Genomic DNA, 24,094 nt, shown 5'->3' on the forward strand with positions numbered 1-24,094 from the left:
AACATAATATTGCCTCAGTTCATTAAGCCAAAAATTTCATTCTGTTCTGTTGAAGGCTTTTTAAGTGTCCAAAGAGATCATAACTAGTGAGCTGATTGACAAGAATTCACTGATAATGTGTAAAGCACTCAGGACATTAAAGCAAGCAATCAGATTAATAACAAATCTGTTCTTGCCCTGATGTACCATTTGGAGCTATATATTTTCTAGTCCTATGGTCAGTAACTTGAGACAAATCTGCACCCTGTACATAAAAGGGATATATTATAGGTCAATAGGACCTACAGAGCTAGGAAATTTCTTTCCTTAAATAATTTTGTGTTATGAAATAACATACTTTTGTCTAATAAATGACTGGGAACAATTTCCACAGAAGGGAAATAATGGCTTACTTAAAGCACGAGTTGTCTTTCACTGGACTTTTATTGCTTTTAAAAAAATAGATTTACTATATCAAACATGATCTGCTTGCCTCATGCTTCCCTTGCTTCAGTGACTCAAATCAATTTTGGCAAAATATTAATACAATGTAGGGTCATTAGTACTATAACAATTGTTCATACATTTCAAAATATCTGTCACCTATATTTATGATGGCTTCTTTTAGCTGTAAATTGAATGACTGTCCTTCTTAACTCTTGCTTCTTATTATTAGCCTAACAATTCAGTTTTTCTCTCAAAATTCACATAAATTGCACCATGTATCAGTGAAGAGGATATTAAAGACTCTGTATTTTGTTTCCACTTAGTGTGGAACAGGATCTGGCCTATTATGTTCAGTATGTGGAATTAAGCTAACAGAGAAAATCAGTTTCAACATTGAGAAATGTCATGGTATGACAAAAGGTTTAGCTACAAAAGGAAAGAAAAAACAGAAATAAAAGAGAATTATCATCATTAATCTCAAAAAGAGTATTACAAACAAACAGCTATGTCAGTTCTGAAAATTCAAGTTTCAGCATCATCCTTACTTAGTTACAATATTAGTACTGGCCCAGGCCACATCTTGGTTTTGTTCCCATAGTTTCGCTTAAAGTTTGTTTGTTGATATATGATCCCAGAAAATCCTTCTATGAGTTGGGATCGGAAAACAGCTTAGACCTCCACCCCTTCCTCTGTAAAGATTTTCAGAAGAACTATTGCGTTTTGTCAGACATTTGTGTCTGGGCTCAAAATCCGGGCAGAGCAAAACTTTGATTCTTTCAAAATTATTATTTTAAATAAAGGGAACTGCTCTCTCAGGCTGCAATCCTGGCCTGGGAGGCTGGAGACAGAGAGATCAGGATTATACCTTCCACTACAATGGTACTGTAGGTTCTGCCACATGTCCCACTATATTATTATTGCAGGTTCCTCCATACTGGACTCCTGTAAGTGCATTCGCTGTAGATTTCTTTTTTTTTAACATTCAGTTTGAGAACTAAGGGGAATAGGTAATCCATGAAATTAAGCAATTTGGGGATCCCGCTGCCAGTAAAAACAGCAGAATCTGCATATTTTTGGACTTTTATTTGGTTTTCTACGTTTTCCATTTTGTGTTCTACTGTCTGATTGGTTACCTTGAATTAATGTCCTGTATAGCTCAGCTCGTACAGTAAAATGGTTCTAGGAGTCTATCACTTTATCCATGGGGTCAAAATGCTGATACTTACTGGACTAGTACCTTTCTCTATAAAAAATCATACTGAAATCAATGGGATTACTTGAAGAGTAAAGATGAGAGAATAAAATAGTCAGAATCTGACCATAGATGTCCCTTATGTAGATCCTTTTCACTGGGTTGAATTTCATTGTCAGTATCCAAACCACCTCTTCAAAAATACATTTAACATTTTCAGTTCACAATTCAATCTAAATTTAAAGAAAGCGTGAATTGCTACCCATCCCATGTCACAAGAGCAGAGGGAAAACAAATTCTTCAGAATAAGTGACTGTAAATTTACCTGTCCTTGGCATTTAGTGGATTTTTTTTAATCAAACACAAAATTCAGTGACTAATAAATTGAATGTACTGCTACAGTATTACTGAATGACAACATGCAGTAGTATATTGCAGCTGAATTTAAATATAAACTTTAACTTTATGGCTTTAAAGCAAATAATTTTAAAGCCTATAATTTTTGACAACCTAAAGTAAATCCTTCATAAACCAAAACACTGGTAGTCAGGCCTTATTCATAAATCTGATTTGATTTTTACTTTTGGAGTATTTACTAAATTATATATCAGTTTCTACACTTGCCCTGAGCTGCCTTGGAAAAAGGAATGCAAACTGACAAAGCTTCTTTATTTCCAATTATTATTCTAATTACTTATCCCAGAGTTTGGATCATGATTGCTTTTATTTACACTCGGAGCCTACAACATTGTACTACTTCTGCATGACTGCTTGTTAAACAGACACTTCAGACAACCATAAACAGCTCCTTTTTCTAATTAGAAATTCAGAATTTTTCAGTGGAAACAAGAGTAACATCTTTTTCAATAACAGGCACCTCAGCTGGAAAGTGGTGTTGTACGCTCCCATTCACAATAAAAGTGACTGAAAGTAAAGGAAAGCCCTAAAATAAAGACTAGGACCTATTAATCTATTACACAGGCTTTTAGGAATAAAGCATATTTACAGATGTGAAAAATTTTAATTGTTTAAAACATTTAAGAGAGTGCAGCTCTACTTTAGCAAATTACATTTATATTTATTTATTTTGCATCCAATTAAAATTGCAAAAAGAATGAGCCACTATTACTATAAAATAATGACTGGAGAAGAGCACGGTGAAATAATACATAGGTAATTGTGACAGTTTGTTTTGAAGGTTTGTAGGCAACAGAGTGAAAGTGAAATACCAGGTTTCATTAATAAACAAATCAACATTTTATGTCTTGTTAAAATGCTTTTACACACAGTACATTTAGCGAAACAAAATGTTCACATCATTATATGTTAGGAAATGATGCAATTAAGTAGAAGTGACAGTCAAGTTTCCATCTGAAACTAAGGATGGTTAATGGGAAGCACTGACACAAACTATTTTTAGTCAGAGCATAAGAAACCAACGTGACAGTGACATGCCCTACAGTCCAGATTCACAAACCTTTGAATGACGAATTTGCTTCTTTGTACATTGTAGAGAGAAGTAACAATAATGAATTACCCAAAGAAAGTGTCTCTACTCTAATAAATATAGACAAAAAGAAGGGCACAAAGGATTTATAAACAGCAGTACTTGATTTCTGAGGAAGCTAACACAATACTGGCTCCTCATTAGGGTAGGTGTTGAGAGCCTTCAAATTGAATGGACTTCTTTTGGTGCTGAGCATCTCACAGGTCAGGTCCTAAATAGAACAACTATATATATATATATATATATATACACACACATATATTCAGGACTTCTATGATTCATCTTGAAGCTTTACAAGTAACCCACTGCCGCATGAAAGGCAGCAAGGCTGTAGCATATGGCAAAAATGTTAATTGCTTCTAAAGAACTTTTAAGTGGCTTAGCAAAATATTACACGACCAACTGCTTCAAAGCTGCGTGTAAAATATAACTAACACACTTTGGGCTGATCCTGCTGTCCTTATCCTTCAGCTTCAATTAACTCCAACTGACAGTAATAGTAACAACTACAGGATTGAGCCCACAGTTTTTACAATGATTTATAATTAGAAAATACAAAACAAAATCATTGTTACTGTGTGTGATAGTGAGTGAAACTTTTTCAGATCCTGACAACTGAAGTAAACTTTGTATATTTCTGTAACTAGCAAGACAGGCCCAGATCCACAAAGGGACTTAGGCAGTGCGACACTGAACATTGCGACACCTAATTTTTAGATGACAGAAAACCACAGGAACAACAATATGATCCACTGAGCTTGAGTTAGGTGCCTAGGCTCCCTATACAACATATGGGGAGAGAAAGACACCTAAGAATGTGATCCACAAAGACAGCATACCAGGTGCAGAGCCACCTAAGCTAGCCAATGGGAGATGTTGACAACAGGGTTGTGTGTTAAGGTCCACCCCCTCTCACAGTTAGACACCTATGTCTGGGCTCCAGGAGGTACCTAGCTCTGCCTGTGAGTCACAAGTAGGAACCCCTCTTCTGGTGACTGGAGTCAAGATGAGGTGGTGGTGCTGCCACCACTGCCTACTTTATAACTTTTAGCCTAGTTGTTAACGTACTCAGCTGGGATGCGGAAGACCTAGGTTCAATCGCCCCTTCTGGCAGAAGTAAATTATTTGAAAAGAGGTCTGCCACCTTTAAAGAGAGTGCTCTCTGGGCGGCTCAGGTTTGTGCAGCTTGAGTAGAAAGCTTAGGCTAAAGTTTATGCCTGGGCAAACTCCAGGAAAAGGATACATTGTGGGCCTGTTCTCCACTAAAAGGTCAGCTGGAATCAATTAGCCTTGTACCTTGTGCAGTCCTTTGCACCTGTCCATCTGGCTGGGTAACATTTTACAGCCAGTTTGCACTTGTTTTGCACAGGTGTAAGTTATTATACACAAGGCTGTGAAGAATCAAGCCCCCAGTGTGTGGAGACACTGTAGAGGGCAAGATGGGCATTCCATCTGCTACAGTAAGTACCATAAAATCTATATATCAGACCACTATCAATATGTACATATAGCAACCTCCCTGATGGATATAGTATTGGGGGATGCAGTAGGAGATTAAATAGTTCCACAACAGGCTGTGATTTTTTTCCTTGTAGGCCTGTGCCCAGGTGGCCTATTTATCCTGGAAAAGGTCAGCCTGCTGCACAGTCAGTATACTCAGCCTTTTTGGTCTTGTTTTCCTCGGAAAGCTGTGAATATTGTCTTTTAAACAGAGCTCTCGGCACTGGAAAAATAACAACAGAATCTCCTGCTTTTTCCTTTCCAAATTCTTATAGTCAAGGTTGTTAGACCAAACTAATCGCTGGTACAACTCCACTGAAGTTTATAGTGTTACACCAGGGGTGAACCTGGTCCCTCAAAGTTTAGGTGGTAATTCCAGGTTTACTCTATCACACAGCATTGCTTATTCACCCATTATCAGCCCACAAAGTTTTCATTCAAAAGAGACATTCTTGCTGGATTCCCACCTCTCAACGAACAGAAATTAAATCGTTTACTTGCAACCATGCATGAAGACATTAGAGCCAGCTGCTCTATATCTGCAGCAAGCCTCAGGTTAAGATTAAAGCAGTGTACTGAGCCAAGTAAATTGACCTAACCAGCAGTTTTCTCTGGAAAGAAGACTGAATAGGACTGTAATACCTCTCCTAATTTCCATGTGTCAGCACCAAAGATAATGTTTGATATTTGCTTTGCATCATTTACAAGGAAAAAGAAAATAACATTTCCCAGGTGTGTAAGTTATCTTCATGATAAAAATAGTAAGAAAAGGGACTGAGGTAGCTGGAAATTTACAGGAAGGAGGCAGCAATAATGAAGGGACTTCATTCCCTTTCTCTAGAGTTGCATAAAAGAGAAATGCCCAGGATCAAAGAGAATACTGTGTGAGGAGCAGTGGAGATGGGCTGCGGAGGGAGTGTTGTGTCGCCAGCCCCTATCTTTTTATATTTTTTTCCTTTAGTGAATTTACGAAGAGTGTTGAATTCAGAGTGCTGGAAAATTGAAGCCCACTGGTTTTCACAGAGGTACAGCATGGGCAGTGGCATTACAAGCTCCTCCCAATGCCGTGCCAGTGTGTCTCACCCCAGCCTTGAAGTATGCAGTGTAGTTGTAGCTGCATCAGTACCAGGATATGAAAGAGACAAGGAGGGTGAGGAAATATCTTTCACCGGATCAACTTCTGTGGGTGAGAAAGATAATAATATAAATAACATATGGAGATATACCTATCTCACAGAACTGAAAGGTCATCGAGTCCTTCACTAGCAGGACCAAGTACTAATTTTTGCCCCCAAGCGGCTCCCTCAAGGATTGAACTCATAACCCTAGGTTAAGCAGGCCAATGCTCAAACCACTGAGCTATCCCTCCCGCTAGCCTTTGAAGAAGAGCTCTGTGTAGCTCCAAAGCTTCTTTCTCACCAATAGAAGTTGGACCCATAAAAGATATTACCTCACCCCACCTTGTCTCCCGAACCTTGAAGCTTAGTTTCCATGAGCATTTATTCCATGACCCTGCTGCTAAAATTGCCAACAAAGCTTACTAATTATGATAGCATGTTTTTGTAATGTTGACACCTGTCCACTAGGAGCTAGTTTAACTCACAGCTCAATTCACAGAGGCCTCCTACAGCCATCAAATATTAACAGCTTTGAATCACTACTGCCCGCCCCTGGGCCAGATTTATGCATGTGACCTAGTCCTGAAAAGTGTTCCATTACCAGTGCCCCTGAGTCATCCAGGCCTGCCCTGTGTTATACTTATACAAAGCACATGAGATTTTTTATAGGGGAGAAGGCAACATACCACATTTATTGAGAATACAGCAGTTAGCATATGCTTTTTAGACCTGGTCTACACTACGACTTTAATTCGGATTTATCAGCTTTAATTCGAATTTACCCTGCAACCGTCCACACAACGACGCTATTTATTTCGATGTAAAGGGCCCTTTAAATCGATTTCTGTACTCCACCCCGATGAGCGGAGTAGCGCCAAAATCGATTTTAACATTTAGAATTAGGGATAGGGTGGCCGCAATTCGATGGTATTGGCCTCCGGGAGCTATCCCACAGTGCATCATTGTGACTGCTCTGGACAGCAATCTAAACTCGGATGCACTGGCCAGGTAGACAGGAAAAGCCCCGCGAACATTTGAATTTCATTTCCTGTTTGCCCAGCGTGGAGAGCACAGGTGACCACAGATACCTCATCAGCACAGGTAACCATGCAGGCTGATAATCGAAAAAGAGCACCAGCATGGACCGTGAGGGAGGTACTGGATCTGATCGCTGTATGGGGAGAGGATTCAGTGCTTGCAGAACTTCGTTCTAAAAGACGAAATGCAAAAACTTTTGAAAAAATCTCCAAGGGCATGATGGAGAGAGGCCACAATAGGGACTCAGATCAGTGCCGCGTGAAAGTCAAGGAGCTCAGACAAGCCTATCAAAAAACAAAGGAGGCAAATGGTCGCTCCGGGTCAGAGCCGCGGACATGCCGCTTCTACGCCGAGCTGCATGCAATTCTAGGGGGGGCTGCCACCACTACCCCACCTGTGATCGTGGATTCTGGGTCAGGGATAGTCTCATCAGCGACGCCTGAGGATTCTGCCGATGGGGGAGAGGAGGAGGAGGAGGAGGAGGAGGAGGATGAGCTTGCAGAGAGCACACAGCACTCCGTTCTCCCCAACAGCCAGGATCTTTTTCTCACCCTGACTGAAGTACCCTCCCAACCCTCCCAAGCCAGTACCCAAGACTCTGACCCCATGGAAGGGACCTCAGGTGAGTTTACCTTTTAAAATATAAAACTTGTTTTAAAAGCAAATGGTTTTTAATGATTACTTTGCCCTGAGGACTTGGGATGCATTCGTGGTCAGTTCAGCTACTGGAAAAGTCTGTTAACGTGTCTGGGGATGGAGCGGAAATCCTCCAGGGACATCTCCATGAAGCTCTCCTGGAGGTACTCCAAAAGCCTTGCCACAAGGTTTCTGGGCAGTGCATCCTTATTCCGTCCTCCATGGTAGGACACTTGACCACGCCATGCTTGCAGCAAGTAATCTGGTATCATTGCCTGACAAAGCCTGGCAGCGTATGGTCCCGGTGTTTGCTGGCATTCAAGCAACATCCGTTCTTTATCTTGTTGTGTAATCCTCAGGAGAGTGATATCACTCCTGGTAACCTGGTTGAAATACGGGAACTTAATTAAGGGGACAGAGGTGGCCGTTCCTACTGGGCTGTTTGCCTGTGGCGGAAAATAAATCCTTCCCTGAAGTTAGCCAAGCGCAGATGGGAAATTGGCCCTGAGCTTTTCGCGTTTGGCTAGCAGGGATCTTCTCTGTTACCAGCCACGCGGTGGGGGGAGGGGTACCGTGATCATCCCAGAGAATTCATGGCGGGAGGGGGGCGGGGGGTGGTGGTGGTTAGTTTGGTGCCTGCAGGGATCTTCCCTGATACCAGCCACGCGGTGGGGGGGAGGGGTACAGCGATCATCCCAGAGAATTCATGGCGAGGGGGGGGGGGGTTAGTTTGTTTTCTGCTGCTGAATGTTAACAGAAAAACCGCAGCACTCTACAGGCTATGCTTGGTATGTGGGAAAGGAGGGCGCAGAAGCTGTAAGACAATGGCTTACCATGGCCGCATGCAAGCCGAATTCTGTTGCCCAGACCTGTGATCTCTAGCAGCAAAGCCACAGGCACTCAGCATTAAGAGGCAAAATGCGACCTTGCACAGAAATCACATGTGCTATGTAATGTGAATAGTGTTGGTCACCGTGAAAGAGTATAAGCATTGTTCTGCAAAATGTAGCTTTTTAAACAATTCTCTCTTTTTTCCCCTCCCTACAGCAGCTGCAAATTCCTCAAGCCTCCCTCCTCCATCCCGAAGGTTATCACAGATAAGGCGTTGTAAGAAGAGAACGCGAGACGAGATGTTTTCTGAAATTATGGAATCCAGCCGCAGTGACAGAGCTCATCTGAATGAGCGAAAGGAAACAGTTTCAAAGTATAGGAAAGAAGCCAGTGCACGTGAGGACAGGAGGGACCAACGTGAGGACATGAGGGACCAACGTGAGGACAGGAGGGACCAACGTGAGGAGAGGAGAGACGCTCGAGATGAGAGGTGGCGGCAGGAAGATCAGAGGAGGCAGGATGCAACGCTGGGGCTGCTGCGTGAGCAAACAGACATGCTCCGGCGTCTGGTGGAGCTTCAGGAACGGCTGCAGGAAAACAGACTGCCGCTTCAGCCCCTGTTCCACCCTCCCCCCTCCCCATGTTCCGTATCCTCCTCACCCAGACGTGTAAGAACGCGGGGGGGGGGGAGGCTCCGTACACCTTCCCATTCCACCCCAGTAGACAGCCCAAGCAAAAGGCTGTCATTTTTTAAACCTTTTCTTAGTGGCTTTTTCCTTCCCAGCAATCCTCCTCCCAAATACCACCCGGGTTCCCTCCCTCTTTTTCTAATCTATTAATAAAGAATAAATGATTTTTAAATGATAGTGACTTTATTTGGTTTGAAAGAAAGCTGGGGGAAGGGGGAGGGTGGGTTCCTTACAGAAAATCAGTCAATAAAGGGGGCGGGTTTTCATGAAGGAGAAACGAACAGATATTTCACACTGTAGCCTGGCCAGTCATGAAACTGGTTTTTAAAGCTTCTCTGATGCACAGCGCTTCCTGGTGTGCTCTTCTAATCGCCCTGGTGTCTGGCTGCGCGTAATCAGCAGCCAGGCGATTTGCCTCAGCCTCCCACCCCGCCATAAAGGTCTCCCCCTTACTTTCACAGAGATTGTGGAGCACACAGCAAGCAGAAATAACAATCGGGAGATTTCTTTGGCTGAGGTCAGAGCGAGTCAATAATGATCGCCAGCGACCTTTTAAACGGCCAAATGCACATTCTACCACCATTCTGCACTTGCTTAGCCTGTAGTTAAACAGCTCCTGACTCCTGTCCAGGCTGCCTGTGTATGGCTTCATGAGCCATGGCATTAAGGGGTAGGCTGGGTCCCCAAGAATAACTATTGGCATTTCAACATCCCCAACGGTTATTTTCTGGTCCGGAAAGTAAGTCCCTTGCTGCAGCCCTTTAAACAGAGTAGTGTTCCTGAAGACGTGAGCGTCATGAACCCTTCCCGCCCAGCCCACGTTGATGTTGGTGAAACGTCCCTTGTGATCCACAAGTGCTTGCAGCACCACTGAAAAGTACCCCTTGCGGTTTATGTACTCGGTGGCTTGGTGCTCCGGTGCCAAGATAGGGATATGGGTTCCGTCTATCGCCCCACCACAGTTAGGGAATCCCATTGCAGCAAAACCATCCACTATGGCCTGCACATTTCCCAGAGTCACTAACTTTCATAGCAGCACCTGAGTGATTGCTTTGGCTACTTGCATCACATAGTCATACATACATACACTATGCACACTGTCCCGCCAGTCGATGTTATAGTTACCAGTTCGGATCAACCTGGTGGCCAGCTACGGTAGGTTGATCACTGGTAGGGAGGAGCCGGGTTCCGTCGGTCGCGACATGATGCTTCGGGGAAGTCTTGGCAGGACGAACCCAAAGTTTTATGGCAAGGCACTGTTTATATAGTGATTTTTTTTTATTGGGACCAATGAGTTTTGCTTTGTTATGCTGTAATTAATTGTTGTTTGAAGAGTGCTTGTTTTTTTAAATTAAAAAAACAAAAATTATTATAGCTATTTTGTTTTTATTGATAGGTGCCTGTTTTATTTTTAGAGTTGTTAATTTGCCCTTTTTTGACATTTTAATAGGAGTCTGTTGCAGCTTTTTGGCGCTTTTGCATTTGTTTTTTGTTTGTTTGTTTGTTTTGTATATTTGGTTTAGCTATGGCCTTTATACTTATTTTTTAACACATACATTTTTTATTTAGATACAAAATAGAATTAATTTACATATAACATTTTGAACAGGAACATCAAATTGCAATGCAAAAGAAAGACAATTGTTGCACCCTTTTACTTATTTTAAAATGCTAACCCTATAACAAATTGGTGACCCTTAAAGGTCTGTTATTGCTTTAAAATCAGTCCAGACACAAATTCTGGCTAATGTATTTTTACCAATGGCATTCCTTTTTGTTATTTAAAAAGGATGGCTGGCAAAATATAATTAAATCATACACCAATACATTTAATACCTGCTACATAATTATTTTTTATTTTAAATTATATTAACACAAACATAAAATTCTATTAGTACATCTGAACCACACAGCAAATGAATGTTAGTAGTTCCGTCATGCAAGAGTGGTAGTAGTTTCTGGTTTTGAAGTGAAAACTAAATTTTGCCTTCCTCTCTGATAATCCATAAATTGTTCTGCATCCATGAGGAAAAAAAGTGTGTTTGGGTTCCACCAGCAACAGAGAAATGAATATTCCATATCTATTCTTTCAGTTCTTGCTTTAAGAGACACCTGTGCATTCTGAAAATAAGAATAGGCCGGGTGACATAGACTTGTAGGAGCTGAAAGGCCCAGAGCCCTTCAACTCTGTAGCCCCACTTTGTGCCACAGAACATAATTGTGTGCAAAGAGCAGTAGAGAAGCCAAGGACTGAATGGGCATGGAAACTAGATACATAGGATGAACTACACTCTTATCCCTAGACTTCAGAGGCTGATAACAGGATTGGGGTCACTGATGGGGCAATCTGTCTGCTAACTATGTTCTGTGGCTGGTAGTGGTAACTTCGATCTCCAGTGCTATCAATCTGGCACTTTTTACCAGCCCTACATTCACTTTTAAGGAGAAAAACAACACAATGTTATGGGCTACAATTGCTCCATCAACTGGGAATAAAATTATGAGGCTCTAGACAGTTGGCATGATACGTAGCTAGGAAGTGTTAATGTAAATGACATCTTCAATTGTTGATTATTGTATATGCTTCTTTGACTTTTTTATATAAGCTATTATGGGAATAAAAAAATCATTGAAGCATATATTCTGTGTGAATGTAGACAACATCTGTGTAATATAGCTACCCTGAAATATAATATAGCTTACTTAGCAATTTCTAACTATTTGGGTTTAAAAGTGAACTATATGCATGTGTTCAGAAAAACCTGAGTCTTAAAAAAAAAGAGTCTCTTACAAAGATTATGCAAATTATCTGGTCTCCAAATTATTCCTAAAGAAGCTCAGCAGTATAATATATTGATATTAATCTTCTATTCTAGTCTTGGACCACTGCTAAACAGGGCATCTCATAATGTAGCATTATGCAGTATCTTTGTGACATGGACAATTATCTTAGAAACTCAGGGCCCAACCTGAGCCACTTGAAAATGGCTTGATTTTCAGAAAGTGTTTGTTCAACACGTGAAAAATCAGCTCCCTTTAAGGTATTTCGAGCTGGGCCCCACAAAATTGAGGCACCCACAATTACTAGTCACTTCTGAAAATCTTGGCCTCAGATTTTTCTTTGTTGTTCCTATATGCCTTTTTGAGAACTACATTCCTAAACTCTTAACAAATGTTGAGCATCTTGAAGCTCAGCACCTTGCAGAAGGCCCTCAACAATTCATGGGATCAGGTAGGGTTACCATATTTCCACAATCAAAAACGAGGACATGGGGGGGGGAACCCCACTCTAACCCTGCCCCCATCCACTCCCCACCCCAACTGCCCCCCTCAGAACCCCCAACCCTCTCTGTCCCCTGACGGCCCCCTCCTGGGACCCCTGCCACTAACTGCCCCCTAGGACCCCACCCCCTATCTAAGCCTCCCTGTTCCTTGTCCCCTAACTACCCCCTCCTGAGACCCCCCCTCACCCTAACTGCCCCCCTAGGACCCTACGTCTTACCTGTACCCTGACTTCCCAAAACCTTATCCACACCCCCACCCCCAAACAGACCCCCGCCCCCGAACTCCCGACCCATCTAACCCTGGTCCCTGTCTCTTGACTACCCCCTCCAGAACCTCCCTGCCCCTTCTCCGACCCCCTGGCCCCCTTACCGTGCCGCTCAGAGTGCTGCGGAGCGGCACGCTGGGCAGCAGGGGAGGGTGAGCAGGGGGAGGAGCTCCAGACTGCCGGAGGCCTGATGCGAAGTCATACTACACATCTTCAAAAACAGCAACACATATTTTATTAGATAAGTATCAATAGATGTGTGCAATGAAAATAAAAAGTACAGGAAACAGGACAACCCTGATTAGAACTGGAGGCTTTGGAAAGGGCCTGTAACAAATCATGCTACTTTCCACCTCTAATAAAACAAAAAGCCTTCAAGAAATACAAATGTGACCTAACTCTTTGCCTGCCAAGATAGCCATTTAAAAAGAAAAAAAATCTTATTAAAACTTGAGGCAAATGTACTGCTCAAGAACTGAGACAAGGGGGATGAGGTAATATCTTTTACTGGACCAACTTCTGTTGGTGAAAGCGACAAGCTTTCGAGCTACACAGAGCTCTTTTTCAGCTCTATGTAAGCTCAAAAGCTTGTCTTTCTCACCAGCAGAAGTTGGTCCAATAAAAGATATTACGTCACCTACCTTGTCTCTCTAATATCCTGGGATCAACACGGCTACAACACCGAAAACTAATCATGAACTGCTCATTCTGCCCAGACAACTACATATTCAATGTTTAGAAAAGAGTATCTCACAGATTGGGAAATGAAGGCAGCTGCAGTTTAACAAGATCAAATAGTGACTCCTGAGTAAATTCCATAACTTACATATTATAAATTACAGTGCTGGTACTTGCAGAGTAAAGTACTACTAAGCATGTGTAAAGGTGGAAGAATACAACCCTAAAAGTTGAAGGTCAAGATTTTCAAAAGCGAGAAGTGATTATGAGTGCCTCAATTTTGGGGGGCCCAACACAAGACACTTGAAAGTCGCTTGATTTTCAGGGAGTATTTGGTTCAACATTTCTGAACAATAACTTCACTTTAAGGGGTATCAAGCTGGGCCCCGCAAAACTGTGGTACCCACAATCACTAGTAATTTTTGAAAAGCTTGACTTAAGATCTTTCTTTGTTGTTCCTATCAATCTTTTTGAGAATTACATTCCCACAGTCTTAATGAATGTTAGTGAAACGGTTTATGGCCAGTTTCTAAAAACAAATCTTATCACCAGATAGATTCTCTGATATCTCACTTAAATAACTTCATTCCGAACATGCTCAGTCTTCATGGTCTGCTAAGATTTTGATACAAACCTTTAATTACTTTTTGCTAAAAACACAATTAACAGAGCTCAGTTCTAAGGGCCTAACCTTACAGTACATTACAAGGTACTCAGTTTTCTTGATATTATTCCCTGTCAAATGCAAAATGACTACTTGTGAAAGTACTAGCATTACAATATAAATAAAGCTAGTAAAACCTAATATAGAGGTGGAACCTAAAAAGCCATTAGATGCACATGAACTCTGCAAAAAACTATAAGCAGTCAGTTCCCTCAACATCTATTACATGAAAGTTCTATGAATAAAGGCTGGATAGAAATATCTGTGTAAGGGCCAGGAAATTCAGAGAAGGTCCCCTTAGAGTTTCAATTGCATTCTTCCATCAGGGGCTGCAGGTAGTCCTCCACAGGGAAGAAAACTGGGGTCATGCTCACAAACTCTGCAGATTACCCAAGATGCTTATGGATCTGATAGGGGCACAGGAACTGGAATCTCTCCACTGGCTCAGACTGCCCTGCAGTTCTGTACTTGCTCCTTGGCAGCACATGGAGATGCACTCTCAGAGACTCCAACGGGTGCCTATTCCTGAGACCTTACCCCATCTTTTAAGGGGTTTCCCCAGAACAGTGTTGCACTCTATTAACTTCCCTCTACTCTTTGTGCTGGATGCAGGGGGAAGTAGAGGAAACACAATTTGCAGCTTTCCGGGCTCTACCAGTCCTTTCTCAGCCCATTCACTTCCCACTCACAGATCTCAGGACTCACAAATCAGAGAGAAAAAAGAGTGACATCTAGTGCTGAGGCCATTAACCCCTGTGTTACCACAATGTGAAGAAGATTCACGCGTGGAGTATCCTCCATGGAGGATCCAAAGTGTACCATCTAGCTTTTAGTTATTTATATAAGGAAGATGCTAATATCAGATATTTTCTACGGAAACAAGATCCAAACTTTAGTTGAACTTGCTAATATCTTTATCTTTTCCTTGTGACAGGAATGGCTATGCCAATCTTTAAAGGCCAAATCCAGTTAAAAATTGTGAGCTGTTAGATCTTGAAAGCTTCTTAAGCATTACAACCACAAACACTGCTCTTTATTCATAGGGAGAATTAACAGACTTTTTTCCTTTTAAAAAGTACCCAGAAAGTTACATACCAAAAGTCTCCATCAAAAGAATGGATCCGAAGAAGTGGGCTGTAGTCCACGAAAGCTAATACTCTAATAAATTTGTTAGTCTCTAAGGTGCCACAAGTACTCCTGTTCTTTCATCAAAAGAAAGTTAGGGCTGTCTACACACACAAGTCGTATCACTTTTAACTATCCTGGTACAGTTATTGTGGTACAACACCTCGTGTGGATGCAGTTAGATCAGGAAGGGGAATAAGCTATAGTTGTATAAGGCACCGTTATACCAGTATAATGCACACTAGGGGGTCTATCAAGGAGCGCCGCCAGCTTTTTTGCCGCCCTAGGCGGCAGAAGGTCCCGCCCCCAAAATGCCGACCCCCAACAGAGGCGGCGGAAGGTCCCGCCCCCGAAATACCACCGACGACTGGGGCGGCCGAAGATCCGGCCTCCGCGGTCGCCACCCCCCAAATGTTAGCGCCCTAGGCGACCACCTCGGTCGCCTAATGGGTTGCGCCGGCCCTGGGTCTATCGACATAACCATTTCAGTTAAAAAAAAATCATACTTCTAACCAACATAGTTATATTGTTACCAAAACTGTGTGTAGACTCGGCCTTACAATGGCACAATCGAGCACTCAGAAGTTAGGAAATACCAATTTAACATTGTCCATGCAACCTTAATTTGGTCCTACTTGTGTGCATGCCTTATGATATACTCTTTAATTACCTGATCACATACTATTTATCCTACAGGTATTCTGCTTCAGTCAGTACACAGGATCGACATACATGAGCGTGTATTTTATATTACATGCATACATACACATGCACACACAAGAGAGAGAAAGAAAAACTTTCTGATTATACTGGAAGTCACTAACACAAGGATTGGGGTTGAGAACTACACACAGCCCTCCTTTGTGACTGGGAAAAAGAGCAGAAAAATCTCTCTCCACATATTTAGTTTAATAGGGAACTAAACATTCTGAGTCCTTTGATGATGCTTGAAATCATTGATGACCAAGATATGATCCCCTAATGGGATTGGTTCAGCCTTAGAGTTACAGTAACTCTTTTGGTTCCACTATTGTGATGGGGAATACTTCTGGAGTTATGTTTCATATTTGTTGGTAGCACATTCGTATGGGCTCTCACTTTACCCAAAAGCTTCATAAGACCCCATCACAGGGTGCTATACCCTAGGTAGGTGACTTCTTGGGTGGCCAGTTGATCCGTGGTTGGGTTGGCTCTCAAACCTGCCTCCCTGAGAGTCCATAATACTGCAACCACATGCTTCATATGTTTGGCTCAGCTCTTGCTGTAGATTATGATATCGTCAACATAGGTGGCCGCGTACCCCCCAGGCAGCCGTAGCACTCTGTAAATCAGCTGCTGGAAAGTGGTGGCAGCCCCATAAAGTCCAAAGGACATGGTTTTAAATTGGTATGGCCCCCACAATATGGGAAAGGCATTTTTTTCTTTAGATTCAGATGTTAAGGGGATTTGCCAGTATCCCTTCATCAAGTCAAGGATGGATATATACTTGGTGGCCTCCGGACTTTCCAGCTGTTTGTCGACCGTAGGCATGGGGTATGTGTCAAATTTTGAAATGGTGTTCGTTTTCCGGAAGTCAATACAGAACCTCATCGACCCATCCAGCTTGGGCACAAGCATAATGGGGCTCCTCCACTTGCTGTGTCACTCTTCAACAACTCCTAGTTCTATCATGTGACCTGGAGTTCCTAGCAAACTGTCTCCCACATCTTGCTCAGGAGTGGTCGTAGGCTCTCATGTACCTGCCACCCTAGTTCAGTGTTTATATGATGGAATATCAGGTGGGTCTGCCCGGGTATCATTGAAAATATCTCAGGGAACAATTTGACCAGCTGTATAGTTGTTGCTCTTGTTTGGACTGCAGACATTCCCTACAGGTACTAATGCATACTTGTGGTGCCGAGGCCTGAAGTCTGAATTGGAAGGAATGGGGTGACAAGGAGGCCCTCTTGTCCTTTCCAGGCCTTCAACAGGTTGATGTGATACACCTAGGTAGACTTCCTTTTCTGAGTTGTTGGATGATCTCCCCAATCCATCTCACCACCTTGAGCCTTGCCAGTGAGCTAACAACTTGGATTCTGAGGTTGGTAGCAGCTGTACCACTTGGTCTCTGGGCTGGAACATGCATAGTGTTGTCCCTTTGTTACAGGCTTGTTCCTGGGTGTGCTGTGCCTTTCTGTAGGTTTTCTCTTGTGAACTCCCCCAGTTTCTTCAATTTCTCCTACAGCTGTATAAAATACCTTACTACATTGTTGTCCTGGTGCTTTGCTCTTCTCAAAGGAGGTCCAGAATCCCCCCGGGTTGCTTCCAATATAATAATTCAAATGGGGGAGAACCCTGTGGATGCCTGGGGCACCTCACAAATAGTGAACAAGAGAAGGGGGATCAGGCAGTCCCAGGATCAGGGTTCAGTGGTCACAAACTTTTTCAACATGTTCTTCAACATTTCATTAAACTGTTTGACCAGCCCATTGATCTGGGCGTGATACACCAACATCCTTAAGGACTTGGCCTTCAGTAAGATGCATAGGTAAAATTTGTCCCTTGGTCTGTCAATATTTTTTTAGGGATCCCCACCCAGGCAAATATTTGTATGAGTTCACTAGCAATGACAGCTACCATTGCTGACCAGATGGGAATGGCCTCAAGGTATCTGGTGGCATAGTCCAAGATTACCAGTATGTATTTGTGCCCTGCTGCGGACTTCTCTAATGGATCCACCATGCCTACACCTATTCGCTTGAAGGGCACTCCCACAATGGGTTGCAGTACCAAGGGGGCTTTCAGGACCTTTCTCTGGCCCATCCACTGGCATTTCAGGCATGAGGCGCAATAGTCTTGCACCTCCGGGTACACAACCATCCAGTAGAACCTCAGGGTCACCCTGCCAAGCATCTTCTCTCCCCCCAAGTGACCCCCACATGAAGCTGTATGAGCCACTTGTAGTATCTGCCTTCAGAACTTCCTCAGTACTAAGAGTTGCATTCTTACCTCTCCCATCGCATTCTTCATTGCCCGGTACGCCCTCTCCCCTATTAGTTCAAATGGGTCCACTGTTTCAACTGCTTTACTGTCTGCACAGATGAGCTGTTCATAAACTTTGTTCAGGATGGGGGCGTTTCTTTGTTTTCCACAAACTCCCCCTCGCTTCACAGCAAATCTAGGTGACAAGTGGTAGCGAGCCTCTATGCCCCAGTCGGATTCAGGCAGCGGGCCTTTCACTCATGAAGATGGTCCTTCTCCTGGGTCTTCATCTTCCTTTGAGCCCCACTGTTCCCGAAGCTTCCTCTCAGCCACTGTGGCCATTTCCACCTTCCTGGGTCTTCTGGCTCTGGCTCTGCTTTCTCCATGGAAGCACTCTGTCACCCTTTGACCTCTTCCCCGAAGACCTTCCAGTCATGCTGAAGCATGACTGGGTAAGCCAGGTCTTTTGCCACTCCAACCTGTACCGTTTCCACATGTTCTTGCATGGTTAGTCATAATTCTCTCATTGCATAGGGTCACATGTCCCCATGGATACACTGGAGATAGATTATGTCCCTAGCTTTACCTCTGGTCCCACTAGTCTCTTCCAAACTAAGGTCTGACTACAGCGAATCTATCAGTCCTTGTACAGCTACTCCATCCATTTGTACTGGGACCAACATTTTCCTAAGGCCCCGCTTTTGAGCCCTGTTATCGGCTGTCCAGCCCTGACCATAATTACAGCATGAGCGGGCAGTCCTTTCTGAAATGTTCTTGCTGGCCACACACAACATAGCTGCTGGTGGGAGGAGTTGATTTCTTGGTAGGTTCTCCCAAGGTAGAGAATCTGTTTTGATAAGATCACTCGGCCAGGCCAGGTGTGGTCCTTCCTGGTCAGTAGAGATGGACCTTCAGGTTCCTCTCTTTGCCTTTGTGACCCCTCCTAATAGGTTTGTGCATCCAAGTTCCCTCAGTTACCCTTGTCAGTGTTTGGGTATTGGTGCTCCATGGGGACTCGGGGAGCCCAGGAATGACTTTTGGTGTTTCAGCCTCTAGCCCGAGGGACATCAGGTAGTTCTCTGCCAATGATACTGCCTCTGCCAATGCTTCCGGAGGATATCTCACCAACATTAGTGTCCCCCCCCACTGGAAGGATTTGGGTGAATTGATCTTTTCCACCACTTGAACCCTGGTACAACCCCTGGCTGGAGCTACTGCCAGCAGTGTTCCTTCAGGCTCTGAGTGACTGCCTGTGGCCATACACCTGGGAGAATTTCTCAAGGCAGAACTGTTGTCAGTAGGTTTCTGATGAGATGTTGAAGGCATCTAAGATGGCTGCTTTGACGTGTATGTAGTCTAGGGCAGTCATTGCATCAAGACTTCATTCTGTAGCTGCCAGTCTGGTTATCTAAGGGGCCAATCGGGTGGCTCACCTCTCTTTGGGCCATCGGGCTGCAACAGCAATGTGCTCCGAAGTGTGACAAGGAACATCTTGGGGTTGTGCACGAGCCCCATTTGGTCAGCTTTACTGGGATAGGTGGGGTTGCACTGGCATTCCCCCCTCTGATGGATAGGCTCTAGGTCAGTGGCTCTCAACTTTTCCAGACTACTGTTCCCCTTTCAGGAGTCCGATTTGTCTTGTATACCCCCAAATTTCAACTCACATAAAAACTACTTGCTTACAAAATCAGACATAAAAACACAAGTGTCACAGCACACTATTACTGAACAATGGCTGACTTTCTCATTTTTATCATATAAAACTGGACTATAAATATTGTACTTACATTTCAGCGTATAGTATGTAGAACAGCATAAACAAGTCATTGTCTGTATGATATTTTAGTTTGTTCTGACTTCACTAGTGCTTTTTATGTAGCCTGTTGTAAAATTAGGCCTATATCTAGATGAGCTGATGCACCCCCAGAAGACTTCAGTTGAGAACCACTGCTCTAGGTCTCCCCTGATGTTTGTAGGGGTGACGCCACCTGGATGAGCCACTGCTGCTGTTCCGACTGTTGTGCTGCCATCTCCTAAATCAGCTATTGCTGTTGCTGTGCCGCCTGCTGCTGCTGCTGGTTAGGTGGCGAGCTGCTGGAGCAGCTGGCTCTGCTGTAGCTGCTGCTGTTGGTTTTTGAGATCCCATTTTAGCAGTTTCTCAACATCCATTCCTGGTTGTGTGTGTGTTTGTTTTTTCTTTGTTTGTTTTTTCTTTTTTGGCCCACTAACAGGCCTGGGACACTAAAACTCCTGCGTTCTCCAATGGGGAGAATAGGGTCCTTGGTCGGCTGGTGGCCTAGTGGTTAGTACCACTCACTAGTGGGGGGAGTAGTGATAAGGGAGCCCAGACCCAGCCACTCCACCAAGCTCCAACCCAGGGCCCCAGGAGGGTCAGCAGTGTTTGGCCTCCAAAGGGGCCCTCTGAGTTACCCTCCTTGGGTCACTTCTTACTGATGCTTTTCTCCCTCAGCTTCTGATACCAGATAGGGTAAAAATAATAATAAATAATTAAAAAAAGAAATCACTGTCAGCCCCAACCAGGCTCAGTATACAGCCCTATTCCTTCAAGGAGACTTCTCTGGCACCTTTGACAGGAGTCTGTCTTCCTTGCCCTGTCTTCGCTCTTCTGCAGGGCTGGAGGGGCAGGTCTACCTGGGCCCAGTTCAGTCCTTTAACCCCTTCTGGCCCATTTTGGGGTTTGTATACCCCATCACATACTGTTATCCCCACTTTAGAGAGAGGCTAAGTGACTTGTCCAATGTTACATAAGAAATTTATTTGAAGTATTGTTGTAGCCATGTTGGTCTCAAAAAATTAGAGACACAAGGTGGGTTAAGTAATATATTTTATTGAACTAACTTCTATTGGTGAAAGAGACAAACTTTCAAGCTACACAGAGACCACCTTGTCCCTATAAGAAATTTGTGGTAAATCAGTATCTTGAAGCCAGGTCTCCCATGTCCTATGCTAATGCCCTAGCCACTGGACAATACTTCCTCTGAATTAGAGTTTTGCTATTGTCTACAAAGGAGAAAAACCTCTAAGAAAGCTGTACCAAAAAAAGAAAAAAAGAAAAAGAGAGAGAGAGAGATGCACTTCTATTATTTTCCCTTGCAGATGTAAATTTTCCAATTATATATATTTTATAGAACAATCTTAGATCACAAATCTAACAACGGTATCAGCTCTTTGGCCAGTAAATTCAAAATACACAGATTTCTATCAACTATGCTATAGTTATAAGCCCCCTCTGTAACACAGATATTAAAGCTGAAAAAAGTGCATGTAAAATCTATATCCTGATCACCACATTAATCTTGAAAAGACATTTAGCTAATACGGATTTCAGTATTATCATCTTTGCTGGTTCAGGGAAATAAGGATCTAATAAATTGCTCTAAGGCAAAATTATAATGACTGAATGAGGCTATGCAATTAAGCCATAACTTTTTTAATTACCTTTGAAGTTAAATTTAGAAGAATTATGAGAAAAGGGGCAATTAAATGCCAGACTTTTCAATCTAAGTTCCCCCCATCAAAGATTCAGTTACCTAAATTGTTTTTCACTATTTCAGTGGAGAGCTGGGTGCAACAATATTTCATCCCTCAACAGAGGAAGCAAGGAATGCTCTTTCAAACAAAAGCTTTACCAGGCTATCAAAAATCTTTACTAAGAAAAATAAACTAATCAAGACTGATCTATGAGGCCTCTCAGAAGCTCACAAATTCCAAATGTTCACATACGTTTTAAAGGGAAAAGAAGAGTAGTATTTGGCCAGTATTATCTTCATATCACAACCTCAAATGATGTGTCTTGTTGAAGCATGTGATGAATAAACAGGCCAGTTAACATCTATACACAGCAGAGACATGGACAGCTTTCACAATTACTATTTATATAGTTTTAAACAGCTGTAGTTAAAAAGAGTTTTGTACTCAGTCTTTTAAGATTTATTTTCTAAAGAGAAGCATAGATCTAATTACTTAGAACCTAATCCGGCAAACATGCGCATGTTTAACTTTAAGTGTGAGTTGTTCTATTGAAATTAGTAGTACTATTCACATGAGTAATGTTATTCACGTGTTTGCAGGATCGCCAGGCCATAATCCTTTTCTTAGGGGGTTACATGAAAAGCTTTTAATATTTAAAAAATGCCATGTATTGATTGAAATAGTAAATGGAAATCACACTAATAAACCTTCCAATTTACCTTTTCAAAAAAACTGCAAATGCAAACCAAGCATTTGAAAGAAATCTCAGCCTATTTATTTCACAAAGAAAATGGTAATGATAAATATTTGCTTCACATGACAATATTTAAACCTGTTACTTCCCCTCTTGTCCACATTTCCTCCTTCTCTCCCTTCCAAATCATACCAATGTAGTATGTCAAAAATTCTATATAAATTAATAACAGTAATATTTTGTACTCCCACAATGCCTTCCATTCTTGGTTCCCAAAGAACTTTAACAAACATCAACTGAGTAAGACTCACTTCTCTGTGAGGAAGGTATTATCCCTATCTTACAGGTGGGGAAATGGAGGCAGAAAGACTAAGAATCATATCCATCACACGCAATGCCTGTGGCAAAACCTGGAACAGAACGTAGTTCTCCTAGTTCCCCATACTGTGCTTTAACCCCTACACCAGAATACAGAAACAAAAAGCCACATGCAATTTCCCCCCTGGGGAAAGGAAGAGAGAAAGAAGGAAAGAACCACATTTGACAGGCGCTAGTCACATCATTTAATGCATGTCTGGAAGGCACTTAAAGGGCTTGTCTACACATGAACTGGAACCAAAATAATTAAATCACTTTTAATTCACAGTTTTAATTATTTTGGTGCAAGTCTGCATGTGACGGTCACTCTTATTTCTGATTAAGAACATCCTATTTCAACTTCTCCTAAATCAATTTTTTTTATAGATTTAGGTTAAATCAAAATAGGACATTCTTAATCCAAAAAAAAAGTCCACACACAGACTTGCACCAAAATAACTAAAGATGTGAACTAAAGCATATTTAGTTATTTTGGTTCCAGTTTGTGTATGGACAAGCCCAGATACCACAGTGATGGGTGCAGAACAAGAACCTTAATAAAAGAAAAGAAAAAAGACCAAACTTCCTCTCTTTCCCAAAATATGCATCCAGATTCTTCTGTCATTTATGTCAGAGAGAAAAGAATCAGGCCCATGATCTTCAAATAATTAATTGCACACTAATATAGTTCTCTACAGCTGTGCTCTATCTAAATGTAATGTACTTTCTGGCTTAACAATTTTGAGATACAGACACAACTTTCATAATATATGAGACAGGGTGCAGATGACTTGGATCTTCAGCACTTTAAAACAGACTCACAATAGAAAACTGAAAATCTGCATACCAGCTTTCAGCTGTGCATTCGCTGACGACTCAATTCAAGTTTACTCAGAAAGTAAGTATCATAACAGGAGTTCAACTAATTATAGTAATATTACTAAATATCAGTTATGTTGATATTGCACTAACACTGAACTACAACAGCTGGAAGGAGAGGAGAATTATATAGCAGAAACAGATGCATTTCTTACATGCTGTGTGTGAGAACTTCTCTACATACATCTGCAATTTTTTAAAATTCCTCCTACTTCTTACAACAACCTTTTGCTAATTTTCTACAATTTTCTGCTCCACTAACTTAAAAGTCATTTCCTTAAGAAAACACATGACAGACAACTTGAGTGACTGATTATATTGTGCCATCACTTTGTTTTTCTCTGAGGCCTTTCTTTAAGAGGATGGATGTTAGTGTAAATGACAGAAAGGGGAGCTTCGCATAGGATTTCACTTCTGTTCAAAGACGAGCTAATGCAACCTCACTGAGGTGCAATCAACTTGACAAATGGATGCTGTGCAACCCCGTGCCTCCCACTGAAACCCGAGCGCCTGATTTACACAATATTCTCCCTGTAAACTGAAGCAAGAACAAATTCCAGACAGACTTAATGCTGCTTTGCTGTATAATGGGTTGATTTAATAATTCTTCCCACGTAATGAAATCTGATAATACTGGGAAAAAATACATCAGAAAGAATGGAATACATTAATGAACTTGTAAAAATTCACTTAAATCTCAACAAGTTCAGTAAACAAAAAAGAAACTTAGCTCAAACCAGGAATGTCTTTATATGCA

At 42.3% G+C, this 24,094-nt stretch overlaps 2 protein-coding genes across 25 annotated transcripts in view; one reads left to right on the forward strand and one right to left on the reverse strand.

Moving 5' to 3' along the window:
• The window catches only part of STAU2 (staufen double-stranded RNA binding protein 2), a 226,220-nt gene that overhangs the window by 41,520 nt on the left and 160,606 nt on the right, over nucleotides 1-24,094 (reverse strand). For 11 of the 24 annotated variants that reach the window (XM_065585762.1, XM_065585756.1, XM_065585747.1 and 8 more), the window contains one exon: nucleotides 1,463-7,800. The exons of 11 other annotated variants lie outside the window; for them this stretch is intronic. In XM_065585762.1, coding sequence (XP_065441834.1) covers nucleotides 7,504-7,800 — 297 coding nt within the window. In that variant the 3' untranslated portion in view covers nucleotides 1,463-7,503. Of the gene's footprint in view, nucleotides 1-1,462; nucleotides 7,801-10,483; nucleotides 11,059-24,094 lie in introns of those variants that run through there. 2 more of the 24 variants (XM_065585752.1, XM_065585749.1) reach the window with 1 other exon arrangement.
• Nucleotides 6,851-9,134, forward strand: LOC135981739 (SRRM2 protein homolog rsr-2-like). The gene is made up of 2 exons (XM_065585772.1): nucleotides 6,851-7,403; nucleotides 8,465-9,134. Exons 1-2 carry the CDS (start codon nucleotides 6,851-6,853, stop codon nucleotides 9,085-9,087), a joined length of 1,176 nt encoding a protein of 391 aa, XP_065441844.1. The 3' UTR covers nucleotides 9,088-9,134.

This window comes from Chrysemys picta, chromosome 2, assembly GCF_011386835.1.
Source record: "Chrysemys picta bellii isolate R12L10 chromosome 2, ASM1138683v2, whole genome shotgun sequence".
In the NCBI taxonomy this organism is placed as follows: Eukaryota; Metazoa; Chordata; order Testudines; family Emydidae; genus Chrysemys; species Chrysemys picta.

Bases quoted from the DNA above. Each gene is read 5' to 3' on its own strand.
- LOC135981739 (XM_065585772.1), top strand. From the start codon at position 6,851: ATGCAGGCTGATAATCGAAAAAGAGCACCAGCATGGACCGTGAGGGAG. The intron at 7,404-8,464 runs GTGAGTTTACCT...CCCTCCCTACAG, and splicing joins CCCCATGGAAGGGACCTCAG to CAGCTGCAAATTCCTCAAGC.